This window comes from Folsomia candida, unplaced genomic scaffold, assembly GCF_002217175.1.
Source record: "Folsomia candida strain VU population unplaced genomic scaffold, ASM221717v1 Fcan01_Sc001, whole genome shotgun sequence".
In the NCBI taxonomy this organism is placed as follows: domain Eukaryota; kingdom Metazoa; phylum Arthropoda; class Collembola; order Entomobryomorpha; family Isotomidae; genus Folsomia; species Folsomia candida.
Genome location: NW_019091193.1, coordinates 17,890,889 through 17,904,438, shown reverse-complemented (window position 1 = coordinate 17,904,438; position 13,550 = coordinate 17,890,889). Strand labels below are relative to the sequence as shown.

The window sequence follows — 13,550 nt, the reverse complement described above, 5'->3', positions numbered from 1 at the left end:
TGCTGGTTTCTACTTCCACTTATTTTCGTTATGTATTACATAGATTAAAATTATGTATGGTAATTTTTCTTTCTAGCTCTGATAAGATAAATTATTGTCGCAATGACAATGATGAGCAGACCCAACGCAACCCCACCCCACGCTCCATAGTTGGAATACGTTTGTGGGGCAATTAGCTTTGCTTTAAGCCGACCTCTCCCATCTTCTGACATCATTGCGCTCTCATCGACCCAAACCAAAGGGAATAACATTGAAGGAACCTTCTTAAATTGTTTAATAAATTTAAATGGTCGAAGTTCCATGTTCACTTGAATTCTCTTGGCTGCTTTCAAAAGCAAACCGGAAGTCTGGAAAAATGAATTATGAAAGCGGCATTATTTTTTACCACTTTTTGTCCCAGATTTAATGGCGTAAACGATAAGTAGCAAAATTATTGCTGGGTACTTACAGGTTCCAATTCGATAAATGTTTCATGAAGAGATCTATCTGGATGTAGGCCTTCGGTTTTATTGAGATACTCGGACGATCCGTCCAAAAAATGTGGCAGGGACACCAACAGTGGGGTTTCTGAGTAGTCAAATGTTTATAATTTATAGAATTTGTGTAGAAATAAAATATGCAAATAGAAGATTCAGTAACAATGTGCACGTACCTTTTCGACATGCGTTAATTTGATATGCACCCTGTTTTGGGCAATTTTCAAATCGTGACCCTGGCTGCGTGCAATAACACATGTTATCCCGATTGAAAACTGGGTCTTCCAATACTTCCGGATCAACAATAAATTTGTAGCTAGGGACCCCACCCACTTCCGACTCTTTCTCATAAATCAAACGAAGAGACCTACACAAGTCTGAACTAAACATGTTCAATTTGCGGTCAGTAGTCACAAACGGAGGAAATATAGCCTGTGAAATGAAATGAAATGTCACTCTCTCAGTATTTTAAACTTGAAATTTAAATTTTGCTTCGTTTAAAAATCTCACCCCATCCGTTCCACTGATTTTCTTGCAGCTATCCGGTTCCCACCAAGGCATTTCCGGTGACCCATTCCAACTCGCTATGACCCCAAATTTGGATGTGTCTTTTATTCCAGAATATACTTCGAATACTCCTTGATCCGACCCATTTTTCTAATGCAAGAAATTATTCTGGTAATGATTTTTTAAGCAGTGGTAATATTCTCACAGAGCTACGCTTACGCCATAGTATAATCCGAAGGTGTCATTGGGCAATAATTTGTAGCCAATAAATTTGGCAAAATCTTCCATAAAGTCCACATAATATCCTTTGAATAACATTTCATCAATAGTTTTTTGTACAAATACTTGCTCATCCGCCAAGAATTCTAGCATCATAGATCGTGAAAACGCAGATTGTTTAGCAGCTCGATGCACCATGCCCAGAAATGGAATATTGATCACAGTTATGACATCCTGGAGTGACCCAGTAGATAATTCAGGCTGATAAAAATAGGTCAATGTTTGCCTATACGAAATTGTATCATTCCTCTTGTGGATTTTAATATCAACTTTCTGCCTCTTCTGCCTGTAACCAAACAAGATAAGGATAAGTTAAACTTTACATATTTACTCTAAGGATAAGCACAACAACATTATGACATTCTCGTTCAGCTCATGACAATTATGCATGATTTTGTTGATTATTAAGCAGAATATTATTAACACAATGTTTAATACTGACCTGAAGGTAAAAGGGCCAACTTCCTGGAGAATTGCCTTCTCCCCAATGAGTACTTGCTTCGGATTCGTTACATTGAAGAGATGAAATTTGACAAAGATTGGGACTGGAACATCCCTCCACCTATTGAAAGTTTCAGATCCATTGACTAGTCTCACTTGCTGAAAAAAGTGGAAACAACGTGATAAGTATTTATTTCAGGAACGGATAGGTATTGATGCCACATTGCCCTTTACTAAGAGTTCATTGGTACGAATTATTATCATGGAGGGCTAACGTTGAACTCGAAATTACGAAATAACTCATTTTACATTGTAATTTAAGACAATTTGATCCAGATCGATTTTTCATGTTTTTTCTACACTCAGTCTCACGGTGTTTGGTACCAGTAAATTCTCAGCATTATAATAACTAATTCATATCATATTACATATATATACTCAAATTTAATATTTGTCGTGCATATGCCACATTCAAACATTGTATTTTCTTATTAACACCACTGCATGTCATGACTTCTGCTAACTAACCTCATTAAAGTTACAACAGACAAACCGAGCCTCGATTACCGAGGTCAACCTTAAGAATGTATTAACACTAAATGTCTAAACATTTAGACATTTGGTAAAGTGTAACTGTCTCAAAGTATGTACTTAAACATCACAAATCTTAATTCTTCTTATTGTACCCAATGTTGTAAGATAACCAAAATTTTGTTGTTTTCCACTGAACAATGTATAAACTACATAAACTAACTATTTGGTGAAAGTTTTAACTATTTGTAGTACATGTATACATAACATAATTTTGTATGTATAAGATGAACTCCTCCACAATTTAATTTAGGGAAAATATCATGTAGTCTTAATCTATGTAAATAGTACTATCAAATGAATTATTTCCGTAATATAATCTCGTCATATCCCTTATATAAGGGATATACCCTCTTTTATTATGTGCATACACATATAAATATAATAAAATCAGACCAATTTTAAATAACATGAAGGAGCCGTTTAACAGAAGGGTGAAATATATAAATATGTATGTATCGGTTGCAATTCAATAAGCATATACCGGATGCAACATGCTGGGCGTTATTAAAATATTTTTGGAGTTGATTTTGCATTTTTATACGACAAATATATGAATTTGAGAATGCATACATACTTTTCATAGCATGATGTGTATGTATCAAAGTATGGTCTGGAAAGGTCTAGGAGATTCATGGCTGAAATCGACACTAATGTGTCGTGGGAAAATATAATCCCATTTGCATAAATGCATAGCTCAATTGTCACCGACCAAGGTTTTATGTCTTCAAAGGAATTCACGTCTTTTACACAGCGCCTGGGCTTCCCACCCATCAATGCATACATGTGAAAAGTGGCAAAAAATGTACAACTGCATTATTCGCAAATTTTCCAGCCAAGGCGCAGAATGACTTTACTATTGCTGGTCAGCATAAAAGTATTTAGATTACTAAGGAGGGGAGGTTGTGTACTATCAACTCCCGGATCTCGATGTGCTTTGGATATGTTGTAGTGTCCCATCAATGTACAGCAACCCTGAAGTGGTTTGGCCACATTTGCACCCGCCACACCCACTCAAAGGTGCCCAAAAATCGCTTTCACTCCAGCTTTCACTCATTCAAAACCACGCCAAAAATCCAATTTTACTCCGATTTTCAAATTTCTTTAGCCATTATACTCCCAGATAGTTGTCCTCTTATTTCCAACGTCAAACTTAACTTTGATGATGAATACTTCGCAGCCATAATTTGGTTTGTTGATTACTACAACAATGCTCATTCAGAATTTTAAATTTTAAAAATACTACAAATTTCAAAAAGTTGAGTTTGATGTTGGAAATAAGGCAAAAACTATCTGGGAGTATAATGGTGAAAGACATTTGAAAATCGGAGTAAAATTGGATTTTTGGCGTGGTTTTGAATGAGTGAAAGCTAGAGTGAAAGCGATTTTTGGGCACCTTTGAGTGGGTGTGGCGGGCGCAAATGTGGCCATGGAATCAAACCACTTCAGGGTTGCTGTATATTGATGGGACACTACAACATATCCAAAGCACATCGAGATCCGGGAGTTGATAGTACACAACCTCCCCTCCTAAGAAGAGGATGACATGCCAAAATGAAGCATGCATAAATATAAACTATTGCGATTGTGCTTGTAAAGGATAAATCTATTAGCTCATGATGATCAACAAATTTACAACCTGATGTAATGCATGGTAAACATTTCAATTAATTTCAAACAAGCAAAGTTCAATTAATAACAAACAATTAACCTGATGCTTGCATTAATCGCATTAAATCTACCCACACAAGTTCTATGCTAAAAAGATTAAGTTTAAGTTTTTGCATTTGTGTGCTCAAGTCATTTACATCATGAATTTGTTTTCGCATTTCCATGTCGTAAAATGACTCAAGGTCTAATTCTTTTCTGGTGGACCAGCCTGTCCATGGCTGGCTGAACTTTGATTTACGTACATTTGATCATTCATGTAAGCGGAATTACTCAAAGAACAAATGCAAAAATAAATAAAAATCGCTATGTCTTACAATAAAATGAAGTAAAAAAATATATATGGCATCAAACTTACCTCTGCAATCTTATTGTTAATTACTTTAGGAACAATAATCCATCCCACCACTGCAGCACCGATTAAAATAGCAAATCCCAGAGCCAAAACACACGATGGCAATTTCTGCATTTTTAAATATCTTTATATTTTTCTCCTAAATAACTGAGTCAGGTTTGTCGCACTCCAGTGACTTGAAAGCCTTGAACGTATGTAGTAGACAAGGATAACAAACTGGTAACACTATTTGACCACCAACACGGTTTGGTGTGGCGTGATCTTAAAATTCCAACAATCTACAATAGGAATGTATCTTTCTTGTTGCAAGCACTTCTACCTCCTGCAAGGAAAGTGCGTCTGATGACCCACGATGGAAGATGGTCCGATCTCAGTCAGTCAGAGTACACGTACTGCGTTGAGGTTTGAGACTAGTTGGAACAGTTGGCAAAGTTTATGTATTTACAAGCATTGTGATGGACACTACAAAAACCGAAACCTATGTATGTGTAGTACACACACGACTTGGGATTAGTAAAATACGATGAATGGATGATGATGGTCTGTGTGAAGACGGAAGGGTTGAACGAGTTGCTTTTAATGAAAGACTATTAAAAACAGGCAAGAAAGGCAGCAGAAACAGATAGTTCGTGGAGGGATTATTTTTCCTGGCAAGAACTGATGAAGATCTGCTATGTCTGGCTGGAGAACCTTTTTTTGCTACACAAGTACGAGTTAAATGAACAAAAGTGTTTTTAAAGACACGCTGGAACTGGTTATTAAATTTCTGTCTTATACCAGTGACCGACGGTCACCATTAATTTAACAAATACTAATCTTTGCTGAACTCGCTCGAACTCAAGTTAAATGAACCAAAACATTTAGTTTGCTTAAGATTAGCGTGATACCGATGATGATAAAAAATATGGTATCAGGGAATGGTTAACGTTTACTTTTTGGGTGTTGTTGTAACACCAGTTGTTCAGACAGGGACTCTTTTGACAAGGATCTGTTTGGTATAAAGACCTGTAAAAACCATTGCATTGTATTATGCATTATTGGATGTTGGGGGTTGTAGTTCTTTCGCATTTTTCCAGGTAGTGACAACATAAGGAGTATGCATATTGGATCATGCATTCGTTGAATATGTTGTTGATATCAGCCAGAATGCTACATGTCTGGTCTAACAGCTAAATCGCCTCAAGTGATGCGACGACGAATCTTACACTTTACACACTATAGCACGTAGTTTCTAGCTCGATATAAAGGAGTCTCATTATGAGATGCATTGTTTAAGATTTTCGTAGAAAAGGAAAATCCGTATACAAGATTTTAATAGTTTTAAGTAACATCTCTTTATAATAGATGAATTAGAATTTAACAATAAAGTCAGAGGTTTTCCTTCATGTGTAGGTATATGGCATAATGGGAAAACCATCGTACGATGCTTGCTTATTGTTTAATGAAATGACGCGACTAGTCCAATGCGTGTGGGTAACTATTTATTTTCATGTAGCACGTGGATGATGGGGAAATTAAAAGCACAATACCGCTTAATAATTTTTATGGTGTAAAAGATGCTGGAAAACTCATAGCATAACATAAAATTACACGCGAGTATCCAAAATATGGCAAAATAAATCACATCAAATAAATGACTGACGACACACAATTAAATGCAAAAAATTGACAAGCTGTGCTGGGATAACTTATCGGTTCATTCCAATTTCTTTCGTTTTTCTTTTTTTGAGGCACAGTTCTCTACAATTCTGTTGAAACTGTAGAGATATCCCAAACTGACTAGGCGAATAATCCCACTGAACATTGTCTGTGATGAAAAGTAATTAAAAAAATAGTCAAAATAAGATTCTTTGGAATAGTAATTGTTATAAATAATTATTAAAAAACACCTGCAACAAAAGTCCAAACACTGAAGACATTGGTGACATTCCAGCATTCAACATAGTACTTAAATTTCCATCCATTCCAGTAGTCGTGAAGAAATCTCCAGCCTGCAATAATTGTTGACAATGCCAGAAGTAAAAAAAATCAAATTTTTATCCATGAATGATGAACAAAAGTTATCCTCATATACATGTATATATTTTAAAATAAGTAAAATAAGGTTGGCACACTTACCAAGGTATCTCGCAAAATATCTTCAGCAACTTTAGCTGGTGGGAATACGCCTGAAGATGCACTGATTAGTTTTGTCTCTTCCGGTTTGACTTTGTTCTCTTCCTCAAAACATGGAGTGTCTGTATCAGGTGGACAGGACACTGTCACCGAGATCCCATAAGGTTTAACTTCCATTTGTAGAGCTTCACAGAAACCTCTAATTGCAAATTTTGAGGCAGAATATGCCGTGTACCCATACAATCCCACCAATCCTCCCACTGATGAAACACAAACAATTCTTCCTTTCCGCCGAGACTTCATTGATGATAAAACACTTCTAACGGCATACGCCGTTCCCAAGTAATTAATATCCATCATACCCTGTGTATTTAAATTGTCAGTTATACGATTACAAATATCTAATAAAACTGGTATTCAACCAGTGTGGCAATAGCTACGTTATCGCTATTCGATGTGTCATATATATGATATATAATATATCACCTTGATATGGTGCAAAGGGATATCCTCCAGCTTTGATGGGAAAGCGTAGCCAGCACAATTGATAAGTATGTCAATTGGTCCGACTTCAACTTCACACCGACGAAACACACTCTCAATTTCTTCGTAGTTTGTAACATCCGCTGTTTAAATAATCAAATATTTTATATTATCGTCATTTCCGGCGAGTATTAGTATCTGCGCATGCAAGAAAATATATTTGAGTGCAGACAAATTCAAAGATACCTTTGAAGAAATTAATATTCTGTGAGGAGGATTTAACTCGGCTGCGAATTTCCTTACAAGCCTCTTCTAATTTTTGAACATCTCTCGCTAAAATTGTGACGTGTGCTCCACGCTCTGCTGACTTGATTCCCAGTTCTTTCCCAATTCCACTGGATCCACCCGTAATCTAGAAAAAATGTTGGAACTATGTATAATGGAGGAGACACTAATTTTGCGATTAATGGTATTATATAGTATTTATAATTTATACTGACCACAACATGTTCTCCGACCAGGGATGCTTTTCCACGTTGCATTCGTTTTATCCAGTCTATAATTGCAACTCCAAGTATGAAAATAACGATTCCCACACTAAGCGAACAACAGCAGGCACAGTCCTCGCCCATTTTTAATAATTATTAATATTTATAATTATCCAGAATGTCTACCGATTAATGTAATCTAAAATCTTTGCTACAAAAGTTTCGATAGTCGACAAGACCAATAACCATTAAAAAACACTACTAATGATACAAAAATATTTAGTTAATTGAACTGATGTATTTATTAGAAAGGTACTGATAATACAACGCGATTATTAATTTAATTGCCTGTCACCAAATACTTTGAGTGAATCGGCAGAATGATGATGCTGATTCCCGGCCTGGAAACTCCATGTATTTACTGGATCTCATAATTTTAGGCTTCAGATTTCAGACTACTTACATTTAGCTTACATTTTATGATGCTTTTTTCCTTAAAATTTAAAATTAAATGCTAAAGTAGTTAAGATAAATCTCCACTTTGACTCGTAGCAGTAGACTCCTCAGTTAAATATGCTGCCTGCTGAATTTCCTTTATTTTCTTCATCTGCTCTTTGTATAAGGACTTCCTAGAAACATTAAAAGGTGTCTGTATATCTATGAAAACCGGAACCAATCCTTCGGATTAAATTTGAATTTTCCACGAAGGCTTACAATTCTAAACAAGCAACCTCGAATTCCGGAATTACATAATCTCTCTCATCACCTTTGAAAGAGTTATCTCGCAAATATTGTAAGGAGAGAAAGTCTGGAATAGTCCCTGCGTATCAAATACAATGCAAGAGTTACAATTTTAGTTAGTCTACAATTTGTGGTTGGAAATCATACCTTTGGACAAATACTCCTTTCTCTTTGCAATTAAATCATAGTTGGTATTATCCGTGAGAAATTTGTAAATTTCTTCCATTACAAACAATTTTTTACCCCTGGTCACGGCTTCTTTGATCCCATCCTGAGTTTCCAAATCCACTCCAGAGGAGAATGGATGGCAACGAATTACTTTGCGTAGATAAGATTGACGTACTGTTAAAAGCCGATCAAGTGTTAAACTTTGTGCCTAATTAAGTAGTAAACTTTAAACTACTTACAAAGGTTGACATCATCTAACGAGTTTAGTTGATATGTCTCAATGCTTTTTACCCCCACAATAGTTAAAAGATCGTTGGTGCCAAAGAGTTGAACTAATTGAAATCGTGGGTCGGCCATATAATAAGAAATATAAGGTCTGTGATATTTATTATCAGCTTTGCTTATTTAATAATGATGAAAACATGAATTTCTTAAGCGACACAAGCTTCCGTACAGATGATATGCTATTTTTAGATCTATGTATAACGCAGTCATTCAAATAGGTATACAGATATTTCAGTGTTCAGTGATACGTTTCCCATGATTCTTGTGATCACATAACAATTCCTGATAGCGTCCTAAATCTTGGTTTATAATTTATATAGAATCCTAAACTACAAAAAAATGCATAATGTGTGTGATTTCTTATTTTATAACGGGATTTATTTTATCAAATGTGCATGCTCAGATATCATGATACTTAATTCGGAATAGGGTATTATCACAAAAATATCAAATCAGGCAATTGCTTTATCTACTTTAATGGTGAAGTTGTTGTTTTGACTTTGCCTAATTCCTGGCCTCTAACTGTCGCAGCTTCTATTGCGTTGATAACTGTGGAGCGAATTCCTCCACGTTCCAATTCCGAAATTCCAGCTATCGTGGTTCCACCGGGAGAACATACCATATCCTTCAAGAGTCCAGGGTGCATTTTCTTTTTCAAATACAGTTCTCCAGCACCTTTCATGACTTGACCTGCAATTTCTAAACTTATCGAACGAGGAATACCCATTTTCACTGCTCCGTCAGAAAGTGCTTCCATAATTGGAAACATCTACATACGTAAAAAGACATGATACATAGGTGTACAAATTCCTGCATCAACTAAATAACCAGAAATACTTACAAATCCTATTCCAGAGCCGAAAAATCCACAATAGGCATTTATTTGGTGCTCTTCAACCTTATAGACTAGTCCTATGGGGGTGAACATGTTATTAATGAATTGTTCGTCACCCTCCTTAACCTCGGCACTGCACGCAAAAACTGCGAGGAACAAATAATTATGAGATATAAATAATTGCGAGATAATATATGCATGAGACTATTTCAAACAATTTAAGACCGATACCTGCAACACCACAAGAAACCTGGAGCCCAATATTCGGCATAATTCGAAGAGTTCTGACAGGAGCCTCAACGCCCATGACAGACTTAACAACGCTCGAGAAATGGTCCAAGTTTATTCCTGCCATTATCGAAATATGCAGCGTGTCACGCTTTAGAGCCTCCCTATTTACATGTTTTATAATTCCATCTACAGCTACGGGGAAGACTTGCGGTTTGACTGCCCAAATTATAATGGTCGAATTTTCTACGACTTCCTCTGAAAATTGAATTTAGTCGTAAATTTATTATATATATTTACGCGTCTTAATATAAATACATATACGCCTCTAAGAATTTTGTACATTACCATTTTTCTGAGTTACTCGACACCCTCGTTTTTTCCAAATGTCCAAATTTGTTGTAGTATTTGCGCTGACAATTACACGGTTTGGATTAACTAACCCTGAAAAAGACCAACACATAATGATAACAAGTATATATATTCAAGTATAAGCTATGAATTCGTTTGTGCAAATACCTTTGTCTATTAATGGAAACATTATTGATTGGGCCATACATCCGGCACCAATCCAGCCAAGAATGTCATTTGGAGAGAGAATTTCCATTGTTCAATCAGCCAACTATTATAACTCGATGAGCAGAAAGTTATAGGGTGAAAGTGTTCAATGTGTCCAATAAATGTGTGTAAATTGCAATGCGACTATGGTGGTGCCGTTGGTCACCCGTATTACACGTCACAGACTTTTAAATAATGGAAAAGTTACTGTTCGGTTGTTTATGGAGAAGGACGAAATGTCACCGATTGTAGGTATAAGGTTTTACCCGCTTGTGTACTCGGAAATTTGAGATCGTATTCGGAATTTGGAAAAATTGTTTGTTCGGGTTCGTCTTTCAGTTGATATACTCCTTGAGGTTTCAGATTAGGTTTTAATAAAGAATTGCTAACAGGAGGACTACAGATAAAATTTATTATTTTTATTTAGAAATTCTTTTAAACTTCAACTCATGTTTTATTATAGCATTCCAATTTGAAGCGCTCAACAATGATGTCATATCATGGCAGGTCTTACTGCAAAAAAATATGCATGAAATTTGCAGGTCATTTGCATCTGGTAGTACTGGATGGTGGTCGTTATTATTCTGTGGTCCATGTCGATGTCCCCGGGGAACGCCAACGACAACTAACCAAGTCTCGGTAAATATAGGTTTCATGCATGAGAAACAGTGGGCAACAGCACTTTGTTCTAATATGCTCTTCAAATTCAATGGCAGGATTGGTGGTGGGTGTGAGGAAGAGATATTTTGATCCAAATTCGAAATTGATCCATCAATTTCAATTGCAGATGAGTGTGGTGACGAAGAAGGATCATAAAGTGATTGTGAAGCGGATGAGGAGGAGGACATGTCTTTGACACATGATGAATATTTAAGACGTGGTTGAACTATTTGCGTTTGTCGGCGGCTGAACTGATGTGACGACATTGTTCTTGTCTGAAGATTCTCAGTGTGCACGACTCGAAGACACTGTTCCAACATGGTTGGGGGCTGGTCTGCGGTTGCGGTGTGGATTTGCAAGACGTCCTCATCAAAACACAAAGTGAGCTCCTTCCAATGCCGAAGGACTAATTTTATTCCATGATGAGAGGTGATATTAAACTTTGGATTAAGGGATAAAGTATTATTATTGGTGCCAAGACGGTCTTCTTCCTGCTGAAGGATAGGATCGGCTGGAAGGTTGTTTTTCACTAGAAATCCACACCTATTTAATTAATAATAAGATGACAATACATTTTGCATATGTTGAACTCAAGAATTGTTTAAGGAAAATCATGATTTACGATAAAATTAGTATGTATCTATTTTACCAGTGACTGTCCAAATCAGATCCTAGTAATTGAATCATCCAGTATGGAATATAATTCAGATTTGGATTGCTGTCGAATAGGAACCTAAAATCACTACTGAAGGGTGACCGTTGTTGTTCTCGACTGCCATGAAGGGCTTCATTTCTTGGAATAACATTTCCATCGGTTTGTTTGCCATGTAACAAATAGTAAAATGGCTTTGTTGGTAAATATAAAAGATTGCATTTACATGCAGAAACATAACGCAAATTATGCAACGTTGTAATGCAGCGAGGTAAATGTAGTATCGGATTTCCATCAATGCCAAATTCTTCCAATGCTTCTAATCCTTGAAACATTTGAGAAGGAAGGTGGGAGATCATATTTCCGGACAGTTCCAAAAATTTTAGCGATTTCAGGCGACCAAGTTCTGAAAAGTGAATAAATCAAGCAGGACTGTATTTGTTGTGTTTCTATTTAAAGTGTACCTTAAAATCATCAGATGCATAAACAACTTTATTAGTAATAACTCATACGATCGAATAAAATCATTTAGAAAACTTGAAGCATGTAGAATTTCAAAATTTCTGATTAAATTACTTTGCATTGAAAACTTTTGTGAAATTAGAGCCGTCAACAGTAATCACTTTTAAGATTTGATTTGATACGTATGTACATATGTAAATACGTCATTAGAAGCATGGGAAATGAGTAAATTGAAAGAAATTGGAATCGCACAAGTGCATACCATTTGGAAGACAAGTTAGACGATTTTGAGTTAACACGAGTTGCTCCAGTTTCGACAGACTTGCAACACTCGATGGAATGAATTGAAGCAAATTTTGGCTCAAATCAACAACCTTTAGACTGTTGCACAGTTTCCCAATTTCGGATATTTCGGTTATTTGGTTTCCAATCAGATAAAGATTTGTTAGGTTTACCAGCTTTCCAATATCCGTCGGCTGTAAGTCAAAGATGAAAAAGAAAATCGCTTTATCTTTCCTACTGGAAATAATTTAATTTGCTTGATGTAACTAGAAAATCATCTTCTTAGTCAATCTGGAATGATTTTTTCGTTGTCAATTTTCGCAATTTCTCATGTGAAATCCAGGCCAATAATAATCTGGCATAGTAAATACATACTGTATTTGTGCGTATGTATTTATCTATACCATTACTTAAGTACACTTCTCGCAGATACTAAATACAAAAGCCTAAAGTCTTACCAAAGAAGTTAGAGAGTTCCTCTTCAAGTAAATTTCCTTAATGTGAGTCCCATGTTCCAGAAGGGAATTTGGAATATCCTTGAGATTTCGATAATTCCAATGCAGGATCATTCTGCTTTTTATGTCACTTATAAATTCAGTGTCCAATTGGTTTGCATTCTCATCTTTGTATGACGAATAAATACACATATTTAAATATCATACACCAAATTAAACAGCTGAAAATTACCATAGGTTAGCCTGTTTATTGTTTGTTATGCATTTAGTCAGACCAGATTAAACAAGTGAAGGAAGATCTCACGCAGTATGAGATCTTGTTGTTGCCTAAAAATGTTTCTACACATGCAATGTAAAAAATGCCATATACATAAATGCTTACAACTTACCAAAGGCTTGAGATTTTTGCTTACACGATGTCTGCATAATAATTATTATACGTATTAATTATTTTCTTAACTACTAATTTTCCTTAGGCTAACAAAGCCGTATTGAACTTGAATGTATTTACGTATATTTGCGAAAAAGAATGGTATTGTTTTATATTAAAAAAAAGCTACATGGCACAACAAATGCTCATACATATACCTTAAAAACATATGCCACAGTTCGTCTCCAAAAAGTGGTTCATGATCTAATGGGCCAACTGCCAAAATAATGGTTGTCTTTGGTTAATTTGGTTCACGTGTCAAGTAATATCATTAAGTGAAATCAATAGGGCAATGTTTCTTTTTACTCTGCATGTAGGTATACGTAACTTTCTTTAAAACTGGTACAAAAAATTCAGAGTTACTTAAAATTTTGATCAAAAAACTCTTCTC

The 13,550-nt window shown here is 35.7% G+C and overlaps 3 protein-coding genes across 5 annotated transcripts; all 3 read right to left on the bottom strand.

Moving 5' to 3' along the window:
* Positions 1 to 16: 16 nt before the first annotated feature.
* Positions 17 to 5,289, bottom strand: LOC110851129 (lysosome membrane protein 2). Its single transcript, XM_035856707.1, has 7 exons — positions 4,321 to 5,289; positions 1,705 to 1,862; positions 1,203 to 1,548; positions 987 to 1,133; positions 653 to 908; positions 449 to 567; positions 17 to 347 (listed from the first exon to the last, which is right to left on the bottom strand). Exons 1-7 carry the CDS (start codon positions 4,429 to 4,431, stop codon positions 51 to 53), a joined length of 1,434 nt encoding a protein of 477 aa, XP_035712600.1. The 5' UTR covers positions 4,432 to 5,289; the 3' UTR covers positions 17 to 50.
* Positions 5,290 to 5,781: 492 nt separating this feature from the next.
* On the bottom strand, positions 5,782 to 10,480 carry LOC110851163 (3-ketodihydrosphingosine reductase). 2 transcript variants are annotated; one of them, XM_022098825.2, is made up of 10 exons: positions 8,552 to 9,056; positions 8,388 to 8,486; positions 8,292 to 8,313; positions 8,118 to 8,223; positions 7,416 to 8,032; positions 7,162 to 7,327; positions 6,919 to 7,058; positions 6,436 to 6,795; positions 6,207 to 6,308; positions 5,782 to 6,124 (listed from the first exon to the last, which is right to left on the bottom strand). In XM_022098825.2, the coding sequence occupies exons 5-10, from the start codon at positions 7,545 to 7,547 to the stop codon at positions 6,014 to 6,016; spliced, it is 1,011 nt and encodes a 336-aa protein (XP_021954517.1). In that variant the 5' UTR covers positions 7,548 to 8,032; positions 8,118 to 8,223; positions 8,292 to 8,313; positions 8,388 to 8,486; positions 8,552 to 9,056; the 3' UTR covers positions 5,782 to 6,013. The 2 variants fall into 2 exon arrangements, with proteins under 2 accessions (XP_021954517.1, XP_021954525.1); XM_022098833.2 differs by lacking the exons at positions 5,782 to 6,124; positions 6,207 to 6,308; positions 6,436 to 6,795; positions 6,919 to 7,058; positions 7,162 to 7,327 and adding exons at positions 9,439 to 9,578; positions 9,664 to 9,918; positions 10,009 to 10,104; positions 10,180 to 10,480 and having other exon boundaries at positions 7,682 to 8,032; positions 8,292 to 8,486; positions 8,552 to 9,366.
* A 136-nt stretch (positions 10,481 to 10,616) lies between these two features.
* LOC110843518 lies at positions 10,617 to 13,302 on the bottom strand. 2 transcript variants are annotated; one of them, XM_022089487.2, is made up of 5 exons: positions 12,962 to 13,302; positions 12,733 to 12,896; positions 12,255 to 12,468; positions 11,528 to 11,936; positions 10,617 to 11,421 (listed from the first exon to the last, which is right to left on the bottom strand). In XM_022089487.2, exons 2-5 carry the CDS (start codon positions 12,841 to 12,843, stop codon positions 10,638 to 10,640), a joined length of 1,518 nt encoding a protein of 505 aa, XP_021945179.1. In that variant the 5' UTR covers positions 12,844 to 12,896; positions 12,962 to 13,302; the 3' UTR covers positions 10,617 to 10,637. The 2 variants fall into 2 exon arrangements, with proteins under 2 accessions (XP_021945179.1, XP_035712559.1); XM_035856666.1 differs by having other exon boundaries at positions 13,119 to 13,302.
* Positions 13,303 to 13,550: the final 248 nt, after the last annotated feature.

Excerpts from the sequence above, each read along its gene's own strand:
- LOC110851129 (XM_035856707.1), bottom strand. The coding sequence starts at position 4,431 with ATGCAGAAATTGCCATCGTGTGTTTTGGCTCTGGGATTTGCTATTTTA. Across the intron at positions 1,863-4,320 it reads TTAACAATAAGATTGCAGAG|CAAGTGAGACTAGTCAATGG; the intron begins GTAAGTTTGATG and ends CACTTTTTTCAG. Across the intron at positions 909-986 it reads AAATCAGTGGAACGGATGGG|GCTATATTTCCTCCGTTTGT; the intron begins GTGAGATTTTTA and ends TTCATTTCACAG.
- LOC110851163 (XM_022098825.2), bottom strand. The coding sequence starts at position 7,547 with ATGGGCGAGGACTGTGCCTGCTGTTGTTCGCTTAGTGTGGGAATCGTT. Across the intron at positions 7,328-7,415 it reads TGGTCGGAGAACATGTTGTG|ATTACGGGTGGATCCAGTGG; the intron begins GTCAGTATAAAT and ends CATTTTTTCTAG. Across the intron at positions 6,796-6,918 it reads TCCCTTTGCACCATATCAAG|GGTATGATGGATATTAATTA; the intron begins GTGATATATTAT and ends TTAAATACACAG.
- LOC110843518 (XM_035856666.1), bottom strand. The coding sequence starts at position 13,155 with ATGCAGACATCGTGTAAGCAAAAATCTCAAGCCTTTG. Across the intron at positions 12,897-13,118 it reads GCAAAAATCTCAAGCCTTTG|ATGAGAATGCAAACCAATTG; the intron begins GTAAGTTGTAAG and ends CGTCATACAAAG. Across the intron at positions 11,937-12,254 it reads TCTAACTTGTCTTCCAAATG|AACTTGGTCGCCTGAAATCG; the intron begins GTATGCACTTGT and ends TTCACTTTTCAG.